This window comes from Rhodnius prolixus, unplaced genomic scaffold, assembly GCF_049639745.1.
Source record: "Rhodnius prolixus isolate KJV_2025 unplaced genomic scaffold, Rpr scaffold_7, whole genome shotgun sequence".
Classification (NCBI taxonomy): Eukaryota; Metazoa; Arthropoda; class Insecta; order Hemiptera; family Reduviidae; genus Rhodnius; species Rhodnius prolixus.
In genome coordinates, this window is record NW_027411582.1 from 36,305,012 (window position 1) to 36,330,858 (window position 25,847).

General features: G+C 30.6%; 3 protein-coding genes across 6 annotated transcripts; 2 read left to right on the top strand and 1 right to left on the bottom strand.

Annotated features, from left to right (window-relative positions):
- Nucleotides 1-3: 3 nt before the first annotated feature.
- Pym (partner of Y14 and mago) lies at nucleotides 4-7,895 on the top strand. Its single transcript, XM_074115234.1, has 4 exons — nucleotides 4-158; nucleotides 1,134-1,340; nucleotides 3,746-4,015; nucleotides 5,463-7,895. The coding sequence occupies exons 1-4, from the start codon at nucleotides 113-115 to the stop codon at nucleotides 5,933-5,935; spliced, it is 996 nt and encodes a 331-aa protein (XP_073971335.1). The 5' UTR covers nucleotides 4-112; the 3' UTR covers nucleotides 5,936-7,895.
- An 814-nt stretch (nucleotides 7,896-8,709) lies between these two features.
- Nucleotides 8,710-16,159, top strand: LOC141447560 (cationic amino acid transporter 4). Of its 4 annotated transcripts, none has more exons than XM_074115229.1 (13): nucleotides 8,710-8,836; nucleotides 8,942-9,162; nucleotides 9,235-9,431; nucleotides 9,534-9,785; nucleotides 10,398-10,553; nucleotides 11,363-11,611; nucleotides 11,709-11,876; nucleotides 12,112-12,402; nucleotides 12,489-12,739; nucleotides 12,812-13,033; nucleotides 13,209-13,440; nucleotides 14,199-14,360; nucleotides 14,453-16,159. In XM_074115229.1, exons 5-13 carry the CDS (start codon nucleotides 10,406-10,408, stop codon nucleotides 14,638-14,640), a joined length of 1,911 nt encoding a protein of 636 aa, XP_073971330.1. In that variant the 5' UTR covers nucleotides 8,710-8,836; nucleotides 8,942-9,162; nucleotides 9,235-9,431; nucleotides 9,534-9,785; nucleotides 10,398-10,405; the 3' UTR covers nucleotides 14,641-16,159. The 4 variants fall into 4 exon arrangements, with proteins under 4 accessions (XP_073971330.1, XP_073971333.1, XP_073971332.1 ...); XM_074115232.1 differs by having other exon boundaries at nucleotides 9,331-9,431; XM_074115231.1 differs by having other exon boundaries at nucleotides 9,331-9,785.
- A 1,138-nt stretch (nucleotides 16,160-17,297) lies between these two features.
- Myd88 (myeloid differentiation primary response protein MyD88) lies at nucleotides 17,298-23,030 on the bottom strand. Its single transcript, XM_074115233.1, has 7 exons — nucleotides 22,673-23,030; nucleotides 22,408-22,589; nucleotides 22,219-22,311; nucleotides 22,018-22,145; nucleotides 21,529-21,697; nucleotides 21,256-21,421; nucleotides 17,298-21,043 (listed from the first exon to the last, which is right to left on the bottom strand). The coding sequence occupies exons 1-7, from the start codon at nucleotides 22,783-22,785 to the stop codon at nucleotides 20,722-20,724; spliced, it is 1,173 nt and encodes a 390-aa protein (XP_073971334.1). The 5' UTR covers nucleotides 22,786-23,030; the 3' UTR covers nucleotides 17,298-20,721.
- Nucleotides 23,031-25,847: the final 2,817 nt, after the last annotated feature.

Consider the following 25,847-nt stretch of genomic DNA (forward strand, 5'->3'; position numbering starts at 1 on the left):
GATAGACTTCAAGCAACAAGTCAAGTAATACAGTTTTTGTAATTGGGGAATTTTTTTTGTTTACGCTACCCTATGTTGGCTTAACTGTTTAACATGTCGTCAGATTTACTGAATGGTGGAAATGGCATCTACAACAGTTGTTGGCACTAGTGAGGGAGGTAATTTTATTTTTGTTTTGTTTCCAATTTCGATTTATTGAGAATAATTTAGTTTAAGAATAGTTTTGTTTTGTTTCTTTGTTTTATCAAATTTGCAAAAAGAAATACTTCTTTTTCCCTGTGGTTCATAATAGTAGTATGCAGCGACTCCTTCCAAGTTTTTAAGATATTCTAAGGATATTTCTGTGCTATAATCTAAGTCAGAATAAGAAAAACGTTAAAAAAAGTTATTGAAAGATAAGGTAAAAAACTTGTTGTGCTAAGTTAGATATTTAAGAACTGTTTTGACATTTCAAATAAACTAATGTATTTTGTGTATCACTACAGGTTTTTACTTTTCTATGAATGCAGTAGAATACTTATGATAGCCTTTTTTTAAAAAGATAATTTTTGAACAAAAAATCAGTTAATAGATTTTTCTCAGTTTCCCAAGTGCAATCGAAAGAAGAAGTATTATTAAATAATTAAGGTGGTCTAGAATAACATATTTAGCAACATTTAAGAATAAGAAGAACTTAAAATGGACCACCTTTTTAGTGGAAGTGAAATTCTCTATTAATGTCGAGCATCATCTTAAAGTTAAGATGCTTAGTTCTTAGGAATAACTACTCAAAGTTGAACTTCTGAAAAGAGGTTGGTAGGGCCTTAAAAGTAAAGTCTACCCACCTTGCACCAACTAATTTTTTAAAAATCAGAATATAGTAAACAACATCCCTAAATGTACTATCTTCTTTCTTGGAGCATATGATCTATTTAATTATAAGTACCCTCTCAGAAATGACACCTCAGAAATTAGTGGGTTGTGACTTGTTTTGATATAACTAACTGCAAGTATTTGGTGAAATAAAAAAGTAAAATTTTATATTATAAACGGCAAGTAAATAGATATAAAAAAAATCATTCCAAGTGATGTTAGGTGTAACAATTAAGACTCCTTGAAGACAAGTTTTGTTTCATTAGTATGTTTTGCCACAGGAACGTTTATTCCACCATCTCAGAGGCCAGACGGTACTTGGCGCAAACCTAGGCGAGTGAAAGAAGGATACGTTCCTCAAGATGAAGTTCCTTTGTACGAAAGCAGAGGAAAACAATGGGCCAAAAGTCGATCTGCGTATCCTGTAGGATTAGATCCAGAGCTTATTAAAGCTAGCGAATCTAATCAGGCAGTTAAAACAAACGCTGGTAAATAATAATTTTTAATTCGAATATGCTAGAATCTGTCTAGAAGTATTTACTTATTATTTAAATTAAATATAAATTATTTCAAAAAGATGAAGGTAACCTATTTTCGTAACCCTTTAATAGGCACTAGGTTGCAAACTACTGTAGTTTGTGCATTTCCTTCCTCTGTAAATCGTCAAACTTATTGTGTATTGTTTACGAACTATTTGTGCCAAATATTTCTCATTATTATTTCCATAATATGGAGGAAAACCCTTTGCTAACATCCAAAGTTCTGCTGGGTACATTTAGCTACTCGAATAAAAACAACAACCGATCTAGGATGTAAGTCTGGTCCTAGGGCTGAACTAGCTGAGAATCACTGCTGCCCGAACAAATGGAGAAACCTCACTTAATAGAAACATCCTGTGGCCTTTTTCTATAAAACATACTAATCCTTATCAAACATTCCAATCTATCACACACAGTTAGTCAGGTGTTTCCTTCTTAATTTCACGAACTCTACTAAACAGATTGGGCATAAGCCCTATTTCATCCTTAAGCCACAATACCCATTGAGGGAACCAACTTGATGTCTGCTAGGGTCCCAAACCGACGTACTTGCATTGTAATGTGACGAATGCACAAATTTATGGCACACCTAAATTCGAATCTGCTAATAAAGTTTTTTTCTTTAATGAAATACATTTTTTTATGAAGTGTATATTTAATTTCGAAATCTAAGAGACCATTTCTGGAAATAGTTGATAAATAATTAAAAAATCTCAAAATTCTCTTGCGGTCACGTTCTTTCGTGTTAACAATACTGTATGAGCGGTTTTTTCGATGTTGAATTTCCCACAAAAATTCTTCCCTATCAAAAACGAAACAAAAATTCTTTGATTTTACCTCATCGTAGCACGCTTATTTATTGTACTCCTGACGGGTTTCAGTCTTTCATTTCATCACTAGAGGTTAAGATTAATCTACACTTTGGTGTAGATATTTCGACTTCACTTATGTTTCCATCTCGCACTACGCTTGTTGACTGAGTAAGGGAGGTTACATGATGTGTACATGTGTTACTCAAAATTTTAATGAATCGCATTTTGTCAAGATAATGAAATAAAATTAATGAAACCTAGTATTTGTTTAAGGGTTCTGTTCGTTTAGTGCATTGTATATTGTGCAATTGTAAAGTTGGAGTTAAATTTTAATATGGGTGGAGGCGTACAAATTTAAGCAGACACGGCATTATATATAATTGGTACTGGGAATTAATTATTGCCAAATAAATTATTGATGAATGTGTGATGGTAATAATTAAACAAATTCTTTTTCTTTTTTGCCACGGCCTCCCTAACCCTTCCTTTCCAACTTTCCTAGACCTTCCCCTTTTCCTTCTTCTTCAAATAGGTAAAATCTTAAAATTATTGTGCAAAATGATAGTATATTCAACTTTTTTTTTATACATAATTGTTACAGCGTTTTTGTGTTGTTGATACTGTCCACTTGGTGGTTGGGTTTGATAAGATTGTTTGCTTAGCAGTCTGTTATATTGTATTTGTAGGAGAGTATGTATTGTTTGTATCTATTTTTCATTTTTCTCCCGCTATGGCCACTGTAGGTACTATCACAGTTGGAATAACTTGTAGTCTATAAATACCGCTGTTGACATAAAGGTTGTTAGTATCGGTACGTGCATAATATATCCCGTTAACCTGAATTTGTGGAAAGTTTAAATTTTAGTTAATAAATAAAAATTGTGTAAGATAACTCTCCCACAACATGAAAAACTGTGAGTCCAAATCAAGCCCCCAGTGCTAGAAGTACCCTTAATAGAATTTACTTTGGAGTGCCTTCTGAGAAGGTCACTTTTATTTGGAAGGTAAAGATGGTAAGGACTCTGGACGCCAATGACATATTAAAAAGTGAAAAAACAAAGATTGGATTTTTTTTTTAAATTCGAATCAACGAAAAGTGTCTCTTAAATAGATTTGCTCCCAAAAAAAAATTCTGAATAATTCTATCGTTTCTGGAAAGTTTTCGTCGTTTCAGGATGCCCAATGTTCTTCAAATTTCTTGTTAAATTAACGAATTTTCACTAAATAATTTTGGCAGAAAATTGCTCGTTCAAGTAATAATGTGACGGTGCCATGCCCGCCGCCTGCAGAGTCACCGTCAAATCCCGGAAGTATTATTGTTAGCATCCGCGTTGTCCTTATATTTTTTAGTTTAATCATTGATTTCTTTTTTTTTACGAATATTTTTTTTAAATTTAATTTGAACGGCATGCCTTTTGTATTTTCATTTTTTAATTAAAGTTTTTTTTTTTTTTTCATAAGAGTATCAACACGAAACTCTGGAGATACTCTGAATACTTTGGAGATTGTTTTTTTTTTATAAAGAAAAATAAAACTTCCTAGGTAATGTGCATTCAGTACCGGCTAGTCAACGTCCTGATGGAACGTGGCGTAAAGAACGCAGGATTCGCACGGGATATACCCCACAGGAAGAGATCCTGCTGTATGAATGCCCAGGAAAGATCCTAGCTAAGACTGCTACATCTACAAATTATACGACAAGCATTCTCGATGAAGAGAGGCATCCGGTATTCTTTATACCACCACTTTATGAAGTGACCAGCGTTAGTCCAGCTCTTGTACAAGCATTACAGTCATTGGCTATTTCTGAGGGTATAAAAAACGATCATTTAAGTAACGGCTTAAAATTTGTTTTAGATACTGTTTTCTTTCTTCATTAGTTCCATTTTATTATTATTCTTTTGAAGTAAAATTAAAGAAAACTACAAAACTGCAATAAAATTTAGAAGTTGACCGCTCAACCAGAAATAACCAAGTTTTTTTTAGCTTCTGTATGAATATTAAAAATGTGTGAACGAACGGATTTTTTGGGATAGCTTTGTAAATTAACAATTATCCAAAGAATATTTTGGTGTGTTAAATTGTGTATCTTAATTTAGTAATCATATAGGCTAATATGTATCGTTCCTAATGAATAATTTCATGATATGAACTTTCACTTGTTTGAGTCCCCATACAGAAGAATAAATTCAAATTTTTATTTGAGTCATTTTACTAGGATTTTTTTGGGGGAGGGGGAGGCAGCTTAGGGAGAAGGAAAACAGTAAGTTTTCTCTCTAAAGTGTCTTATCAGGACTGCCGCTATACATGAGTCAGTTTGTACGATTATTTGGTTTGCTTTTACAGATATATCCAACTAAAAAGTGGCGTTATTGTTCAAGTATTAGGAAGTGTTGATTTATGAATGAGAGATCCCAAGTTCGAATCCCGCGTGTAGCTATTTTTTTATTTGTTAGAAGAAATGTTAATTGTAAAGTCCTTCCACGATGCCTAATTGGTAGTTGGATGTTAAGCCCCGCCTGAAAAAGTTGGCAATTTCTTTACTTTATATCCCAAGTGAAAAACAAAGTGCTACTAATAGTGTTACTTCGTTAAGGACCAAGAAGGCTATTTTTGCAAGATTATTCAGGTAGTGAACATGTTTAAGCCTGTTCTTATTGTCTGTTGTAAACTACAAATAATAAAAACCCAGCTATTGTTGAAAAAGTTCTTGAATTGGCTCTAAAAAGACTACATTAGTCAGGTGTAGATTGGTTTTAATGTTTATAGAACGTCCTTTATAGTAAAACAGCTTTATTCCTTTGGTGACTGATTCATGGTTTCAATAGGATGAAAAAATAATTGCCATTTCAGTTGTGATACATTTATTCTGCCGAGCTTTCGACCTTGGGAAAAGGTCATCTTCAGGGCTAGTTTACAAAGTAATATTTTTACATTTCAGGGTTGGTGTGTCTGGTCCATGAACAGACAAGACAGAAGACACGCCAACCCTGTAATGTAAAAATATTACTTTGTAAACTAGTCCTGAAGATGACCTAGTCCCACGGTCGAAAGCTCGGCAGAATAAATGTATCACAACTGAAATGGCAATTATTTTTTCATCCTAATAAAACAGCTTTATTTATATTAACCTCCCATTAATTTTTTACAAATATTAGCCTATATGTTCTTAAATTTTGTATGTCATGCAAAATATTTTAACTAGGACAACTAGAAACAAAATTATTCAATTAAGAGAGAAAAAAAAAATCTGTTTCAGTTGGAGCTACTTCAAAGAAGAAAAAGAAAGGTTCTTCATCATCCCAGCCAGTACCCAACCCGGGAGCTTTTGACGATTACGATACACCGAAACAGACGACCATTAAATCAACACCTTCACCTACTCAACCACAACAGTCCAACGATGGTTTCATCAAAACAAGTAGTGGAAAGAAACAACAACAACAACAACAGTCATCTTCAAAGAAGGATTCGATTAATAAAAAATCTACTGAATCAACGGTAAACAACAATGACCAGTCACAGATTATTATTAATACTTCCACAATTGAACCGGCGAAAAGATTGAGAAATTTGAGAAAAAAATTAAGAGATATTGAAAATCTTGAACAGAAAATTAAAACGAAAGAATTGAAAAATCCGGATAAAGATCAATTGGAGAAAGTTTCTAGAAAAGGCAATGTGCAAACAGAAATTTTGGCATTAGAATTAGAAATGAAAATGACTGTATAATCTCAAAATTCTTTGAATAGTTTTAAAAATTCTTCCACCCACTCTCTAAAAATTCTTCTTTTTTCTTAAATTAAAGGAATATAGTTATTTATTACTGACTATTTGTATTTATACTTTTTCTTAGCTCTGTTAAGAAAAAGTGTTATTGTTTTGATTCCATTTTTTTAATATGTAACCTTATTTTTTTAAATAATATGTTAATAACTAATAGATTTATATTTTTAAAAAAAAAGCATGCACAAAAAAAATGCTTAAAAAATATTTTATTAGATCACCTGACACAGAACAAAAAAATAAATTTTTACCTTATTTATAAAAGGTGAGGGACACAAGAGCGCAAAAAAAACAAAAATCAGGGTGGCTTTTAGAGGGTCTTGTTTATCACTTTCTCTTTACTAGGTAAGACAAGTTCTGCGATCTTGTCTGATTTCAGAATCCACGTTTTTCTCCCGAAATATCCCTTTTTGAAGTCCTCTGAATTCGAAAATGGTCTGTATGAAAATAAAATATCTGAAAAACTGAAAAAAAATCACAGGGAAGCTAAAACTTTGTATTTTGAATGGACCCTACCAATGGACATAACTGCAATACATCGATCGAAATCTTTTAATCGATATCTATACAGGGTGATTCATTTAAAACGCACCAATCGCTAATAACTTTTTAAGAAAACGGAATTTCGAAAAAACCCACGAAGTAAACCATATGTTGTTTTTTTTTATCTAGTTTTCAAATTTTCCACCCCCGATGGTGTGTCTTCATTTTTGGCGGAGTTACGGTCAAAAACCCAATTGGGGTTACATAAGGACCACTAGTTTTGACAATGATTATGAAAACTACATAAAAAAACTGTGAAAAATGACGTTGACTCCGTTTTGATATCCCTAATATTAGTTGAGATATTTAAGATCAAAGTTACTATTTTATCAACTCGTGAACGGTTTTCAATATTAATTTTCCACCAGAAATACACGTTAATTTAGGCGAAGAAAGAGAAGAACGCAACTGGAACGTCGCTCTTAAAAGACATCTATCTTCAAGGACATGTGCTAGCAAGTAAACGTATCATTAAATTTGAAAACACATTGTTGTTTCCAGCATCCAACATCCCCTGAAAGGGTCACACATTAAATTTAGATAGAGAATCTTATAACTTTTAGATTTAGAGAAGTTCTTGGGGGGGAGAGAGGCGGCAGAAGTAAAATTCTTTCGGCCATGCATGATGGTTTTATTGCGTTCCTTAAATTACGAGTATGAAGAAAACGTTTAAGACAAAAACCTTAGTATTCTAAATTTTAGTGTTTCAGAAAGTGATTTAAAGTAGTTGAAATTAAAAAAAAAAAAAAAATGGAATCCTGGTTTTCACTCTAAACATTGGCCGAAAGATTTTCTTTTTTTTTTTAAGAATAAATTTTAAAAAACCAGTACACAGAATTATCTAAGTGAAATTAAAAGATTGATTGAAACAGTACAAATTGTAGATATGTCTTGAGAAGAAAGAATAATAGTTGTAATAATAATAATAAAAAAATATTTTATAAGGAAAACTATGTAATACAAATAAATTCTAAAAGTAAAAGAGAAAATTTACTTTCCAGATTTTCCCAAACGGGAAACTGAAAGGTGTGAATGTGATGTGGTCACTTTGGCATAAATTTGCTCAAAATGAAACATATTTTATGATATTTGTTGATTAATATATGTTCAATTCATTTTTTTTGTAATTTATATAACATACCAATCTGTGAGTATAAAGAAAAAAAGAGGAATAATTGTCTTATAATTCTAAAAATGAAATTAAAAGAAATTGGATTTTAGAAAGTGCTTTTATTGGTAAAGAGTTCTTTTACTTTCTGTTCAGCTTTCTTTCCTATTGTTGGTTTCTTTTATTTAAAAAAAAAGTCTTGTGTTTATGTTGTATTTATTTGTAAAAGCTATATTAAAATATTTCGTCGTATAATCTGTTTATTTTTCTTAATTTATTAATATTACATATATTCTCAATTCCGAAACAGCCTTGGTTTAAATGCAAGATGGATATTGAATGAGGGCCGACCATAATGTCTACGGCAGTTGAATAACTTAAGAACGGGCCTCCATCCTAGGAGAATTTATGGCCCCATTCTAGGAGGAGATAAAAGAAAGGGGGGGTACAAGGACCAAGACAGAGAAATATAGATCTGAATGCAGATAAGAAAATACTAGTTGGTCTTATTAGAAAGGGAAGAATTATAGTGGAGATGGGCTATTTTAAGTGCTTAAAAACTGTTCCTCAAACATCATCCAGGCAGGTGATAGAAAATGAAAGAGTCCTAGAGTAAGGTGGGTTGACAGCGATGAGGCTATTTTAAAGAAGTTCAAGACTTAAGAAGAGCCGCCCAAGGATTGGCAGAATATTATTGTGGAGACCAAATTCCTTCGTGAATTAGTAGCGCTGTACAAGAAGAAGCTTACCTCTGGCTTTTAAACACTAATAATAGTTTTATACACAATAATGAATTATATATAATGAATAATGAAATATACATATATATAATATAGAATTTATGATAATTTTTTATTTTCGAGCAGTATTTTCAGCAAAATTTAGCAAAAATGGCAACAGCTTACTGATGGGGGTGACACGTTTCCAGGAAGTGACGTTCACAAATTTATGGGCGAAATAATATAATAAAACAAGAATTTATTGTCATACGTTTTTTATGATAGTTACTATAGTGTAACATATATAGAATATCTGTTCGTGGAGGCGGAGCGAGTCTACTAAGATAGGAGTTTCCGAAAACATCCTACGCTCTTTCCACCACACAGGAAATGCAAGACAAAAATATTGTTATTATTTTTTGAGCCGTTCTACTAATACGTGAAGATCGTGTAGGGTATGATTTGGAATATATGGAGGTAATATACGTCGTTCAAATCATTTCTCTAACGGTATGATTAAAGATTTTAGTAAAATAACACGGCACAAAATTCTGGATACATTTATTTCTCTACTTTTTTCAGAAGCTTTGTAAACTGTGAAATGTGTGAATTAGCGTTCAAAGTTAGAAGAATATCACAGTCTATCAAAAAGTTTGAATGTTCTGATCGGCTTTTTACGAATTTTCTTTTAAGTTTCTAGAAACCAAAGAATTTCATTGGTATTAGCGAGCGTTGTTAGTTTTCTTTACAAAATGTTTCTCAGAAAATATTGATTTTTTTTTGGTTTCCAAGGGCTGAGAAAGGTAAGAATTCACTCATTCTTTAAACAGTTATAAATTTATTAGGTCAACATACTGAAATCAAGTATTTTTTAGGAATATATTCTAAGGTCCAAGAAAATTTAATTTCTGAATTAACGACGTTTAAATGTTAGTACAAGTATTTTTTTTTTTTATTCAATTGTGTCTTAGGATTTAATGGAGACCTTTGTTACATGCGCCTGAATCCCACGTAATGTGCGTTTTCCTCAAATTTTATAACTTTAATACAACTATATTTTGTCAAACAAAAGGTGAGATAAGCAATTCATACAAAATGTGGTTTAATAAGTTCCTAATTTTTGATTAGGAACAATTAAGCTAATTTATTAATATTTTTAAACCAATAAACTTAGAAGGCAATTTTATTGGGTACATACTTCTCAATGAATGAAAATAACAACACTATGACTGACCTACAAAGTGTGACACAAAACCAGCTGGCTTTGCATGGAGGCGGTTTATCGATTCAATTCTAATAAAAAGCGCATGCTGCCTCCAAACCCTGGGCACTTACCACTACCGCTTCCATTGGCAACATATTATCGGTCTAGAACGAGGAGGATACACACTTCGGTTTTGTTAACTACCCTGACTTTAGGAAAAAGGTAAACAAAAAAACTAAATTCAATATCTTTTTTTAAAAAAATGATTCTTAAATAATCAACAATATTTACTACGGATATGATTCCGATCTTCTTCAAGATAGCTTTCCATATGTAATTCAAATAAGTTCGATTTTCATGAAGTTAATCATAGTGTTGCACTCTTTTTGGTGATTAATCTCAAAAATGTAATAGATAAATCATTTTTAGATAATAAAGAACTTATGATCAATTTTCTGACTGATAACCAACTGTATAGCATTCACAAAAGAATAATGTTATTCGTATGGGAATATAATCAATATTTCATCAACTTTAAATGTGATATCTTTGAAATAATATTTTTTTTTTTTTTTGGAAGTAGAAAAACGTTCAACATTGTTGCCATATTGCTAATTACAGCATTCATTTTTTTAAAGAAATTAAATTTGATAATTTCATTATTTACTATAAAAATAAATAAATAAATAAAGCTGATGAAATGATTCTAAATAAAAAACATTCTTAGGAAACAAAAGCGAACTTATTAACTCACAAGACTTCAACGAATTAGTAAAATCTATCATGAAAATTAATTCTAATTGTTTTTTTTTTTCAATTTTATTCTTTCTTTAGCATTAAAAATGCCCGCATCAAGGCATAAAATACTTGGACACGTATTTTCTGGATTTTGTTCGAAAATGAACAGAACAAAACAGATGAATAGCGGTGATGATGCATTGGATACTCCATTAAAAAGATGTCTTAATACTTTTGATATCACACTGTTAGGTAAGATTGAAATTTGTTTAAATTAAAAAAAAAAAATCATTTAATTCTATGGAAAATAATAAATATTTTTGTTTCTTTTTCTTTTTTACAATGTTTTTATCAAATTATTTACAAGAATGTCAGCACATGTTTGAATTGAACAGAAATACAGGGCTAGGAAAAAAAGATAATTTTAGCGAAACCTAAATTAATTTTTACGTTTCTTTACTATTCGCTAAAAATTTATAATTGTGTAGATTTTCAATTTTTAGTTTTCATCCGAGAATATACGATTTGAGATCCCCAGGGTCAGGAAAAAACTAGATATTTTCCCTATGCGAAAATCATCGGACTGAATCAACTATCAGATTTGGAACAAAATCAATTAACCGAAAGCCCCAATTCATTGGAATGGGATTTTTCATTTTTTATTTTTCTTCAATACGGATTTTCTTATAAACTTTCCGTACTTATAACTCTAAGTAATTTTTATCTGAAACAATGAAAATCTTTCTAAGGCAATTATAATAAGGAAAGACGAGTTAAACTTTCTTTTAAAGTTTCATTAAGTGTACTTAAATAATGATCTCAGATTCCTGTTTAATTCTAACAAGAATGCAATAAGTGAAATTCCAAATTTGAAAAACTGGTTAAGCCGAAGGGCCAATTTACTGATAAATTTTGTGTTCTATAGTAATTGTAAAGTTAAAGAAAATTTCTTTGCATAAATTGCGTTAAGTTTGAGATATTCGTGTTGTAAGCAAAGTTCGTTCCAAATTTGATTCTTAAAAAAAGAAAACACTTACTTTATTTTTATACTAATTTTCTAGGCGTCGGGCATATGGTTGGAGCTGGCATATATGTCTTGACGGGTACAGTGGCAAGGGACCTAGCGGGACCAGGTATTGTCATCTCATTTATTCTGGCCGGCATGACGTCCATGTTAGCCGCGGTATGCTATGCAGAATTTGGTACAAGAGTACCAAAAGCAGGATCAGCTTATGTATATACTTATGTAAGTATTGGCGAATTTTGGGCATTTGTGATTGGCTGGAACATCATATTGGAGCATATGATAGGTAGGAAAATAATAATTAAATAGATATTAAATTATTGGGAATGAATTACTCAATAAAGTTATACTAATTGAGACTTAAATGAAAAAACAATATGTAGGTGCTGCATCTGTTGCTCGAGCCTGGAGTGGTTACGTGGATTCCTTGCTTGGAGGGGCGGTCAGCAATACGACAATGACAGTTGTAGGTGAAATGCATGAACAACTGTTAGGACGATATCCAGATTTCTTAGCGTTTGCTGTCTGTCTATCATACGCCTGCGTTCTAGGTAAATTTATCAATCAATTATCCAGTATTTGTACTATTCACTTCACCTATTTAGGCACGCCCTTGTTTTAAAAAAAAAAAAAAAGTCTTTTAAAACACAAAATTATACTTTGTGAGAATGTTCTTGTAATGCATTTAATGCCAAATTGCATCCTAGATCTCCTTGGGCAAAGTATTCAAAGTTTCTCACAGTAAAAAGGCCATATTTTACTTTTTTTTAATACTGTCTATTTCAGGCACGGGAGTCAAAGGATCAGCCGTTGTTAATAGCATCCTGACGGTTGTCAATCTAGCTGTAATGGCTCTAGTCATAGTAGTTGGATTTTATTATGCCGATCTCAAGAATTGGACGCAAGAAGGCCACGGATTCTTACCTTATGGAGCTGGTGGTGTGATTGCCGGAGCTGCAACATGTTTCTACGCCTTTGTCGGTTTTGACAGTATAGCCACTTCGGGCGAAGAAGCTAGAGATCCAACTTATTCGATCCCTATTGCTACGATTCTTTCAATGAGTGTTGTGTGCATCGGTAGGTTCAGCCTAAAAAAATCCAATTTTCCATATATGTACTGACAAAAATGCATATTACTGAGAAAAAAAACTATTTTGTCACAGGATATATGCTAGTAAGCGGTGCTTTAACATTGATGGTTCCCTACTGGGAGATCAGTCCGACTGCAGCTCTGCCAGAAGCATTTTCTACCGTTGGTCTTTCATGGGCTAAATATGTTGTTTCTATTGGTGCCCTTTGTGGCATGACAACTACTCTACTTGGTTCTCTGTTCTCATTACCAAGGTGTATGTATGCAATGGCTGCAGATGGTTTAATATTTTCATTTTTAGGGCGAGTCAATAAAACTACTCAGGTATTATCTATTTACCTTTAGATAGTAATTTCCTAAAAAAGAAATACCATTTAATACGATTTTTGTGCATAGGTTCCTATAATTAATCTGGCTGTGTCAGGTTTGAGCAGTGCAATCATAGCATTACTATTTGATTTGGAAAAATTAGTAGAATTTATGTCAATAGGTACATTACTTGCTTATACGATTGTCAGTGCGTCAGTAATTATACTCAGGTACAGACCTGACATTACACCGCTAATCAGAGAAGATTCCTCGTTGTCAGAACCAACTACTCCTATGTCAACTACTGGGGTACGTCGTGATTTACGATAAATCTAAAATAAAACTAATTTTTAATAGGTAGTGTTTCTACTTCTTGTTGCTAATTCAGTTTGAAATAAAAAAAACAGCTAAAAATGTTCCACAGATATTACTCACTTGCAGTTTTATGAAAAATGTAGCTAAAAAAATATATATAATACCTTAGATGATGGAGTGGCGACTGGGTCCTGGAGGAAGGCTCCGTCCTGGCTGGAGTTGGTTAGAGCCTGTCGTCGGCAAGTGTATGCCTGGTGCAGCGGTTTCCGCTTCTGTATTCATCTTCACATGCTTTGCTGCGGCTCTCTGTTTTCATCTACATTGGGCCGCCGAAGATGTAGGTCATGGTACATGGTGGACTATACTTCTTACGGCTTTTCTCATAGCTACCATGCTTGGATGTAAGTTCCTGAGATAAAACATCGTTTTATCGAATTCGGAATAACTAAATTGTAATCTTTCGTATATATCAATGTAAGTCATACAGATATTACGTTAATATGATGGCATATAGATATGCACAGTGCCAATTTTATTGTTGAACATGGCATTCGAATTAGAGAAAGAAAGCATAGCAAATAAACTTCGGATTCTCCTGATTAAATAAGAAATTTAAAAAAAAAATGTCTTTTCGAATGAAATTGTACATAATAATGTTTTTTTACCACTCCAAAATTTTCTCTAAGATGTATTTGAACATCTAGCATTTTTCTCTACAAATTCATGTGATAAGAGAAACTCATATAAGTGTTTGCATCAGATTTTTCCAATATTTGGTATACAATGACATACTTTTTAGTAAGCTCCAGTAAGATTACATTTATGTGCAAAACTTCATTATATTCCGTTTCTAAATTTCATAGTGTTTTGGAGAATTACTTAATATCTGCTTTTCACACAAAAGCTCGTTTAAAAACTGATAATCAGACGTACTGCTTTACCTCTTCAATAACAAGTTTTTTAGCAATTTCCTCAAACATTTAACCTAGCATGATTTTCTTAGTAACTATAATCTTACTTATTTCTAAAGAGATAGGGAAAAGCGCAGCCGTCAAACATGGAGCAGGAAAACCCGAGTTTTTAACTGAATAATGATTAAGAAAATAGGCATGCATTTCAAAACAAACAAAAAAAGTAAAAATATTTGTTTTTATTGTAGGCCTGTTGATAATAGAAGCACACGAACAAAATACTACCAACTTACGATTCAAAGTGCCGTTAGTACCGTTTGTACCTGCTTTGAGCATACTTTGTAACATCGAATTAATGGCTCATCTGAATTCATTAACCTGGCTCCGATTCATGATTTGGATGGCACTGGGTAAGTAAAATGCAGTAGAATAAAATGAATTTTTTTTTATATATATTCCCAGAATTTTGTACAAATGTTACTTTTAATTTTGCTTTTTACAGGTTTACTAGTCTACTTTTTGTATGGTATTCATCATAGTAAAGAAAATGATACTTCCAATTCATATTCAGTATTATTAACATCCTCAGAAGCTGGGAAAATTCATTGGGGTACCATTCAGTCAGCCGCAAGGCGTAAACACAGTGCCGATACTCTTCCAATTGTCGAACAAGAAGAAGTTCCAGAGTAATCTAATAAACTCTTTTTTAAGAAAAGACGTTTAAACTAAATGTTAAAGTACATAATTAAAAAGAAAAAAATCACTTCCAAAGTTATTTTCGTTAAGTTTTAAGAATAAAATAAAGGAGCTTTTCCACACAAAATGACAAATCACAGTAAGATTTAATTGTATTAGAATCGTCAATCAATGTTTTTAAAAATTTGTTTCAAGATATAACATGGAAGCAGTGTTCAATGAGGTTTTAAGTTGTTATTGAAAAACAGGGTTTCAAAATTGTTTTAATTTTTGTTTAACAAGAGATAGCAAATTTTTTAGACTCAGGTACTTGTATTTCTGGTGTAAACGAACTCTAAAAGTTGACAATTTTGAAATAAAAAGTTACAGTATTTCAGTGCCACATTGGGCTTAGACAGTACCCAAGCAAAGTTATGCATTTTATACGAAATGTATTAAATTAAAGATTATATACCTAAAGGTAATTATTCAATTTTTTCGATAGAATTTATTATATACCCTCCTAATTCAGAACTATAACTCATTTATTAGGTTTTTTTTCTATTTACAATTTCGGAAAAAATGAAAGTAAATTTTTTGCTTTAATGTTTTTTATATGGATTAAAATATTGCTAATATTGTAATAATATTGCAATATTGCTAATACTGACTGTAACATTGCTGTTGAATCAAAATGCCGATTTTGCTGTGGCTTTATTGATCAAATTTTAGTTACTTACAATTCACTCGAATGTATTGAACATTTTTCAAGCACAAAACTCATGTTAATGCATTTTAAATAGTGTAAACGAATTGCTTTAGTAATAGAAATAATTCACTTCAACTATAAAAGCTATTACACAATTAATGATACCGTATACTTGCAATTTCAAGAAATTGAAAAAGTTCACTTTATGATTTAACAAGAAAAGCTAAAGCTTTTGATGTTGGCTAGAAGACTGTATTTTTTCTTTTTTACCAAATAGCTCGAGTGTAACAACCTTGTGTGATAATTTTTTTTGTAAGAATGTGTGTTTTAGAATCTCCTTGATTAATAATAGAAATTATATCAAATATAAATGTATTTTCAAAAAGTTACCATGTACTTAAGTGTTAATATAGTTATTTAAGACTGCAAATTATAAAATAGAGCCATAGTGAGGCACTACTAAATTATAATTTTCAAAATCTTATCGATAATTTGAATTTAATAACGACAATATAAATTCATTAATGGATACCTATTTAAAAAATAAAATAGAATAGAGATAGTTTCTTTTAATTTTATTTTTCATTTGAATAGTAGAAATATATTTTTTTATAGGGTACTAGATTGGGAGCAGAACCTGTTATAATACACCATTATTTTTTCAAAATCTTTTGTAAAAACGAATATAAAAAAAAAATTATGATTTTGAAGGAAAATATTAAATATTTTATAAAAATGTATGCTTCAGAATTGTTTTATGTCATTTCTAGGGCACTTATTTTGGTTATTTTGTATTGAAAATTATACGTTACTACCTAAAAATAATTCCTGCGTGGATTTATTTCACTTTATTCCTCTTACAGTACTAAAAAACCAACGAAGAGAATCTAGGAAAGTGGCACAAAATAATTTTAAATATCTTTACAAGATAAGTAAAAATAAGAATGTACATTTACTAATGCTGGATACTGAATGTTATAGTAAATTAAGTCCTAGAACGTTAATTATATATTATTTTAAGTACAATATATATTTATCTTGACTGCAATGAATAACGATTATCTTCACACAATATTTGAGTGCTCGTGAACATTGCACAAACGTAATTTCTCATTCGAAGATGAAAGGAATCCTGGAAAATGATGTACCGTTTGGAAGCCCATTAAACAAGGAAACTTTTACTAAAAAGTGCCAGCATCTAGGTCTGATAATGATCACACAAGGGCCTAATGAGTTTTCTTAAAAATTTCGATTACTTTTATTTTTCCAGCATTCGGAGGAAGATTGAGGCTGTTTGGAGAATAACTTATGCTTCGAAATGGTATCAATTTTTAGAAAATTTATCTGTCTTTCTAACCGTGTCATCAGAATCGAATTCGGAATAAAACTTTCTGAGTAATAACATTTTTATTGCAAAAAAGTAATGATTTTAGAAAAAAAAATAAAATGTCACTCAAGGACAGTGGAAAATATGAAGTTGGCCAATACGTCATTGAACTCCACTTTAGATGTACTACACACAGTAGGCTTATGGACATTACTTACTGGTTCACCCTATACATAAATTTTAGGAAATGTAATTTTATCTGAAGTAAGATCTTGAGATACATTTGAAGATTTTTGTAGAAAAGCACCGCGAGTAGTGTCACATCAGGATGTTGAGATGATTGTATTGCAAGTACTTAAACTATTAATTCTCTATGCCCATCTTTGTAATCGTTTTAAACCCAATCAGATGAAAAATTGAACAAAAAGATCAATAAATTAAATTGAAACTTAGAATAAGGTTTTCTTTAAACTCTACAATTAACAGAATAAACCAAACAATTTTGTTCATTGATTGTTGAATTGTTCTCTTTAAATCTTTCGTTTTTCATTAACTAAATAAGAATCGTTGAGGGACGACATAGTTCAGAAATTAACATTAAAGCAATGTTAACATTAAAGAAAAACAAAGAAAATATTAAATGTTAAGAAATATAACTTTTATTTAAAAATCAAATTTATCATATAAAACAATGGAATCAAATTAATAATAATCTTACCATTTAAGTTTTCATTTTTCCACTGAACAAAATAATCAATTTATCCTATCAGCTGGACTAAAACAAAATATAGTTTACTGAACTTAAAACTTTTATGAAGTGTGAATATAAAGTTTTATTTGATAATTAACCAAATAAAATTAAGTAATCCCTCCTCAGAGTAGAAAAGAACCTTTCAGAGATTGGATAAAAGTTTTTTTTTTTGCAACGACATCTTTATTATTTATGAATTAAGATGGATATAATCGGTATAATCATAATTTGGAAGATATAAATTTCTTTTAACATTTAATTGCCAGACAATTTTCATCGTAGATACCCCTCGTGAAAAGCAGCTGATGATTAAGAATAATTATCACTGTACAAACGAAGTAGAAGGAATTTTAGTCAAGAGATATTAGGATAATTTATGCCTGTTACAAGAACTTTCTGCATGCTACATTATTTAGGCGGTGGTATGGCCTATTTATACTATGTGGCCAAAGAGATTCTAAATGAAAATCAAATTAAAGAGATGGTTAATTACTCCAGCAGTCAATATTAGATAAACTTTGTTCAAATCATGGCTTAAGTAAGGAAGCCTCACATTATTCCAAATGAGAAACAAAAAAACTATGTTGATGATGAAAAAGTTGTTGACTTCGAAATGATGGAAAATAACAATGTCTTTAATTTGTCCAAGAATGCTAAGAAAAAAATACAACCCTTCAGAAGCTGGAAAGTTGGTTTGCAGCAGTAACATTATACATGGAAGAACTGGGATTATTAAGAAAACGGAGTTTATGTAAATAGTTGAGGGATGGATGTGTGAAGCGAATGTATTTATAAGTAAGAATGGAGAGTGAGTGATATTCTAGTGATAAGCACCTAGACGATGCTGGCTATATGGCGAAAGCCAATGCCAAAAAAAAAGGCAAAAAAAAAGAAAACGGAAAACTTAACTAAAAAAGCACTAATAAATCGAAAAGCCGTCAAAATTTCCTAGGAAGGCTTGTCTAGGTCTGTAGCAAAATGTGTTTTATTATTAGCAACAGATCTATTGGAAGGGATTTCATTCGGTACAAAGTTTTACCATCAGCCATTTCACACCTAGAACCTTTGGTGACATCGTAATTGGTTGCCACTTAAAGGAGATTGAAAAGCTGTGAAATTTCAAGCAACTAATATCACTAATAAAATCGATCATCGTTAGTATGCATTATAGTTTTTAAGAAAAATAATCATATTTATGGAAAATTACCTTGGTAAATATGTTATTTCTTAAACTATACAATTATTAATCTTACGAGCCTTTTTTTTGTACTAACACCAGCTGACAACAAAAATCATTAAAATTATTTAATTATTTAACGAGCAAAATCAACAATCTATTAGTTTCTAAAAGCAGTAATATAGTATAATAATGTTCTAAAATAAAATATATTAACCATTTTTAACGTAAAATAAAAATCAAAAGACCCAATAACATGGTTATTTGCAGAATGCAAAATATTTTTTTATATTAACAATTATAAAATAAACACTATATTATTTTTAATAATCGACTTAATTTTTAAATTGATATGTTGAAATTGGAATAAATTCTTTTTTAAAAGGTATAAACTATAAGATAGTAACTAAATAATAAAATAAAATGAGAAATATCTTGTTTGAGCATTGAAATAAATTTCTTTTTTTTTTTAAAAAAAAATACTCCACTTTTTAAAAAATTGAATCAAGTAGATAACAAACTTTTAAAATAGTTAATCTCACAGCCTTAATTGGTCCCAAATTTGCTGCAATTATAACTAATTATTGTTTACAAGGTATGCCTGTTTTTCATTTTTAGTAGGAGTGTTTGGCTCTTTTACACCCTAGAAAATCTCAATTACCATAATATTAAATCATGACTTACATCGAAAAGCGAACGACTTACTTTTCTGCAATTAATAAATGTATACAGCAAGTTTTCTTGGAAAATTACATGTTACTAAATTTATGACAGTAATTTTAACATTATACTAAAAATTTACATTTCATGAACATTGTGTACTTATTTTTTCTAATAAGACATGAAATTTACAATAATATTTTTAGAAAGTTTTTGATCTTCAAACTTTTTATAATTCTATATATTTTATAATTTGTAATTTATTACAAAATTCTCCTAAATTAATGTGAACAGCACGTAAATTACAGGTGATAGGGATGAAAGGTAAAAGTGTTCCTCGCTAAGTTTTACGATTGAGTCCCATTTTTGGTCTTTACATATACCTAGCACTTGAACTTTGAAATACAATCTAACTTAAACCGAATCTCAATTTGCCCACAACCATTCACAATTTTATTTTTCAAAGAAACAGTGGGTAAAAAAAATTAAAGTAAAATGATGCCTAATTTTTTCAGCCGGGCTTTACGTCCAACTACCTAATTAGGTGCCGTGGACGGAGGCAACTGGCGAAATCACTTAATAAATAAATTCTCATACATGTATTAACCATTAAATAGAATCCAAGGGATTCGAATCCAGTACCACAAAACATTCGTTTTCTGGGCCTCGCCTCTAACCGCTCGAATGGCGGCTAAGAGCAGGTTTTTATATTGTCAGTGAAAATTAAGGCAACAGTTAGGAATATATTCTGTGTAAATCGTACTTCTATCAGATTTTCGTACTAAATTCGGAAATTCTAACAATACTTTGAATACCAATTAAAATTAAACATTGCTCGGAAATGGTGCTTCAAAAGGAAGTCTTAAAAATTATAAATTCCCCGAAAACTTCTTCCTAAATGAATTTACAAACAAAAATGCTAAAGCTATGTTTGTTGTTAGTACATACAATTAAAAGAAAATCCATTGGAATCAATTTCATGAAATAACTTGAAAATTTGATATAAAGGAAAATTTGAAGATCGTAAAACTTTCTTACATAAGAAAGAAGAAGAGAAATAGATCGGATAATGAATTTCATCTTAAGCTACATCTGCTTAAAGATAAAATTTTCTATTGAAGATTTCATTAGGGTTAATGATATTGACTTTATTACTTAATTAATTTTATAAAATTCTAAACTGAAATTGATCTTATAATAATTTTCAGCATTGATATTTATTACCTTTTCAAAAAAAAAAAAAAATTACGTTAATCTCATTGCTCAGGAAAAGTAGTATTGTTTCAAAAATTTCGTGAAATAATTCTAAATGGATTGCACTATATCTCAATAGAAAAAATAAAATATAAAAATGATCTTTTCTAAATAAAATATTTATGGAAGCGCTCACTTATCGCAAGAAATAACAGTCTTCAACTATAAAAAAAAGTATTCATTAAAGATTTACTTTAAATCAGCACTATTTTTCCTATCTAACTTGTTATCGCCACTTTCTTTTTATTTTTCTTTTTAAACCATGTTTTCGTACGCGATTTTTCCTTTAATGATTTAGGTAGAACCTTTTTAAACAAAGATTGCGAAGGACTTTTAGGTCGTTCAGCGTTTTCTTCAGTTTTAACATTCAATTTACAATCATCATTCTCACTGATTGGCAATGATTCTGGATCTTCCATTTGCTTGCAGTGTTCCTTACTTTTCACTGGACAAACCCATTCTTCTGGTTTTTTGCATTCTATAGCCAATTTAGTGTCTTCCTTAGGCAATTCTCTGATGCGCACTGGTTCTAAATTGTTTCTGAATAAAAAAAATTATACAGTAAGTGGTATTTATTAAGATAAAGATAAATAGATTTCGTAATTAGTAAATGTTGGAAGCTGAATATAATTATATTTTAATAAATACATTTGTATTTGTTTTAGCTAACAGAAAACAGCTATTTTAAAACTTAAAAATATTTTTGAACCTTCCAAAAAGAAAGACGAAATTCTCAGATATTATATACTCACTCAGGCAAATTGAGGGTAGCAGATGAAATTACGGATTTATGTAATATTGCCCAAAAATCCCACAACTGGCTTTTCCTTGTGTAATCCAATACGTAGTAGTATCGCAATTGGTCGGGTAATTGTAACCGTTTGTATAAACATGGGATGATTTTTCTCTGTCCTTGTTCTAGATACCATACATAAAAAAAAAAGATTTAAATATCTTTTATAAATTCTATTTGAATTATTGAACTATTGATTAAACTAATTAAGAATAGTAAACTAACTACTAACTTATTCCAATAGCTTGAGCGAATGTTACGAAGAATTTATTTGCTGGACTATCTAAAAAACTTGGTGAAACCACTATAATTAGCCTATTACATCGTTCGGATATTAATCTCATTATGGCTTCATGCTCGAAACTTATACCACCAACCAAGTCACGATCTTTTAGGCATAACTGAAAAACAACGTATAATTAAAATAAGTAATTATGTATATCAATGAAATAAGCTGTTTTTATCATATTTGTTTTATTAATGAACTGAGCCCGAAGCTAATTTTCAATGAGTCCAGACAGAAACGCGTTCCTTAATAGGCATTTAATTTTTTGAATATACATAACATTTTTAAAAATACTGATTAACTAAAGGTTAAAAATGCCACTAGATTTTACATCTCTGTTATATTTATTTATTTGTATTATGCAGAACAACGCCGTCGATATCACATCCATCCACTCAAATAAGCACTAAGTAATTGTAATAAAACATAACTCACCTTTAGATTATACTGATTTTCAAGTTTATCCACCATTGTCATGGCAAATTCTACATCTTCATCGGAATACAGAAGAAATGCATCGTAGAATTGTGGTTCTCTTCCATTACGTGTAAGTCGAACGTCATCTATAAAATTAATTATGATAAATGAATAAAATTATTAAAAATTCATGGTAACAATATATAATTACATACATACCAACAGTTAAAATTAGCTTTTCTTCATCATCATTGTTGGGCACTATTTTGTTTTCATTACATTTGAGTTGTAAGTACCCATTAGCATCACTTTCTGAAAAGATATACATGAAATGTGATAGATTATACAGCTATTTAACACAAATCAGTATTCTTGTAAAAATATAAGACGATATATATATTAACTCACCAAGTAAAGGTAAAGTATCATACAATACATCCCATCGATCTAATTCTTTAAATGCTTCTAACAATTGTGCAAAATTAGATAGAGGACATCTGCTCCATTTTCCCAGAATCAGATTAATTGGATCACAGGAATTTGCAGGTGGCAAATCAACGCCAGAAAGATGCGCTAGTCCTCTCCAATCTCTGAGATATTATTTATATCCATAATTAAAACATACGAACAAAAATTGTGCAAAAACATTTGATAATCCAGCAAAAAAAAGTACCTTGGAAGTCCACTAGGCGATGGTATTATTTTTATAGCATTTAACATTTGTGAGAGTAAACATCTTGTTTTAGTTTTAAGTGCCGATAGAGGTACTTGAGAAAAATCTGCCATTTTACTATTAAATGAAAAATATCTTGGCAACTAATTTTAACAACTTGATTACGAAAAATAGGAATGTACCTTTTAAAATTTCTCGTATTTACAGGACCTATCACAGATTAAATATTAAATAAGAAGAACATTACAACACATTTCTAATTAAAAAAACTCTCAAAACTCATTCTCTCTATCCAAATGACTTTATCTAGAAACAACAAATACTTTTGAGGGGAACCTTTAATTCATGGAAGTTATGAGATGGTTATACAAATTGAGGTTATAAGCCTACCAACTTAAATTCATTTAACAATTATTAACTATTTTTTTTAGTAACTACCCTCACCAAAAAATTGTACAATTACAAGTACAATTAAAAATTTTAGCTAAAAAAACACTTAAATTACAAAGCATAATATTACTGCAATTTTGTTTCCATAATTTTCATCAAAATTTTTCTAAACTTAGTAGGTCATACAAATTAAGATTTAACCTCGGAATGGAAGAAAATAAGCTTTAAACTTGTATAAATCTTTATTTTGGCTTTTCATAGGTTGGTTCAAAAGTCCCATAGAATCTCGTGTTCGCGTAATCGGTGATCAAAGATCCAAAATCGGTTTTCGGAAAATATCTTGTTTCCATTGCTCTAAATGACATTTAACGTCATTACAAAAGTTGTAGAGCATAAAATTCTCTACAAATTTAAATCTATGCAATTTAGCATACAATCGACTGTTCTTGAGATAGGCCGCGATGAAAAGGAGGCGCTTAGCCCTATATAAAAACGTTAGGTAAACTAACTCAGTAATTTAGTACATATTTCAGTTTCCCCTTTCTGAACTGCTAAATCCAAAAATAGCCGACCTAATGTGTATAATATACACTTAGTATTACTATTTATTTACCCAATTTTCACTATTCAATTAACCATCTAAAAAAAAGTGGATAACTTGCAGTTATTTCAGTTAGTAGTGCTACCTGGTAGCTGTTTCATGAACTAATAGCAACATTGCTAATAGCTTTATGGTTTATATTAATTTAATTGTAATGTTAAGCGTTTTTACTAATTAAAAAACTATAATTAGATGGTATTACGTTATTATTAATTAATTGTGACAGAAATATGCTGTAATAAAATGTTTTTGCTGAATAAATAGCAATAAATAAATGTTCCTTCGAGTGCGGCCATGTTGACTTGCCGGCTATATAAATCAAGTAAATTAGCAGGGTGGGAGGGTGGGGCGTTTAATTTACCATTACTCCCTTCTTTTTACCTGCAATTAACATTTTCATTCAAATTTAACAATAGGTTTCAAATAAAAAATTTATAATTTCAGTTCGAAGAAAAAAATATTGTTTTCCTTAGGGTCTGTCTAATCGTTGGCTTAAAGACGGAGTTGTTTTTGTGTTTTGACTGTCATATTTGGGAAAGAAAGGTGTCAAGACAAGATTATATTTACAGTGACGAGCGACAGAGCGATCTATCCTCCTATATCACTCAGATCGTACTGAAGAGAAATTATGATTACAGCTGTATATATAAAAGTTTACTGCTGCCTGGTGGCAAATATGTGAACTAAATTTGACGTAATTCTACATTTTCATGCGATCTAGTAGAGAACATGAAAACTATTATTTAAATGTTTAAAATTTTTACTTTTCTTTCGTTGTCAGTTTTAATTTATTTACTTAATTAATTAATGTTACTGATGCATTCTAGCCATTAAAGACGGAATTGTTTTTTATTTTGACCGAATCCTCGCTAGTTCAATCCTAAATATTTAAGAAAAGTTTACGGTAATAAAACTAAAATAAAGTTTCATATTCTCGTCTATTTGCATATCGACCACACATCAACTCTTTATGTTACTTACCACAGTAACATGACACATTATCTTCATTCTTTGGGAAAGAAAGATGTCAAGACTAGATTATATTTGGAGTGACGAGCGACAGAGCAATCTTCCCCCCTTATTCAATCAAGTCGTACTGAAGAGAAATGATTACAGATGTATACATTGAGGTTTACTGCTGCCTGGTGGCAAATATGTAAACTAAATTTAAAGTGAATTCTACATTTTTATGCGATCTAGTGGGCAACTTGAGAACTATTAATTAAATGTTTAATTTTTTTACTTTTCTTACGATTTTAGTTGTAATTTATTTATTTTTGTAATGTTACTGATGCATTCTAGCCATAATCTTTACAAAATAAATAAATTTATCAAAATTAATAACAATACCAATTGTAACAATAATAATGAATTACAGAAAAAAGCTAAAGATTGAAATTTTTCATTGCTGTAAAGAATTAACAAAAATTGTGGAAATTAACTGAAGAATAAACTATAGCATGAAGAAAAGATTTAAAGAATCTAAGAAATAAAAATAAATAAAAAAACTATAGGCGATAATATATAAGTATTATAAAGGGTTTGATTTACTATAAGCCAAGGATAGATAAAAATGTTTTATTAAAAAGGCTAACACTTACTGTCTTGTCAAAAATAACACACAAAAAGCACATTCAACTTGGAATTTGGCGTCAGTCTAGAGTAGCTTAAAAGCTACAATAGTTCTCAATACAATTCGTGTTTGCTAATTGTATTATGTATTTAAAGGAAATACAATTAAATATTGCAACTCTGATAACAAAAATGCTGTTGTAACATGATAGTAGAAGCAGCGTTTCCAGCCTACATCAATCAACAGAAAGATCGCCTCTCCTTGGAACCATTCCCTCTATCCAAACCACCTAATCCTGTACTCTGTTAGGACTGGACAGTCGACCACCTCCCTTCTGTAGCAGAGGGCATACTGTTACTGTAGCTCCGATCGCATCACACTGTTAAGCGACACTAATTGCCACTCGCAGTTTGAAAATTACCCTAATAAAGTACAAATTATTTGTATAAGCTAGATAGCGTATGGTCCTCTGGATCAAGAATTAACTCCTTGTAAAAAAACATTGGAAACTAGATCGTCCTGCAATCTGAAATAATTTCTCATTTCTTTGCTAACCTACCACTCTTCCAGAATACCATTACTTTTGACTTGTGTTCACCCTTAGATTCCAA

Excerpts from the sequence above, each read along its gene's own strand:
- Pym (XM_074115234.1), top strand. The coding sequence starts at position 113 with ATGGTGGAAATGGCATCTACAACAGTTGTTGGCACTAGTGAGGGAG. Across the intron at positions 159-1,133 it reads TGTTGGCACTAGTGAGGGAG|GAACGTTTATTCCACCATCT; the intron begins GTAATTTTATTT and ends GTTTTGCCACAG. Across the intron at positions 1,341-3,745 it reads GGCAGTTAAAACAAACGCTG|GTAATGTGCATTCAGTACCG; the intron begins GTAAATAATAAT and ends AAAACTTCCTAG.
- LOC141447560 (XM_074115229.1), top strand. The coding sequence starts at position 10,406 with ATGCCCGCATCAAGGCATAAAATACTTGGACACGTATTTTCTGGATTT. Across the intron at positions 11,612-11,708 it reads CATATTGGAGCATATGATAG|GTGCTGCATCTGTTGCTCGA; the intron begins GTAGGAAAATAA and ends AACAATATGTAG. Across the intron at positions 14,361-14,452 it reads CATGATTTGGATGGCACTGG|GTTTACTAGTCTACTTTTTG; the intron begins GTAAGTAAAATG and ends TGCTTTTTACAG.
- Myd88 (XM_074115233.1), bottom strand. The coding sequence starts at position 22,785 with ATGGCAGATTTTTCTCAAGTACCTCTATCGGCACTTAAAACTAAAACA. Across the intron at positions 22,312-22,407 it reads TGATACTTTACCTTTACTTG|AAAGTGATGCTAATGGGTAC; the intron begins GTGAGTTAATAT and ends ATATCTTTTCAG. Across the intron at positions 21,422-21,528 it reads CGCTCAAGCTATTGGAATAA|AACAAGGACAGAGAAAAATC; the intron begins GTTAGTAGTTAG and ends TATGGTATCTAG.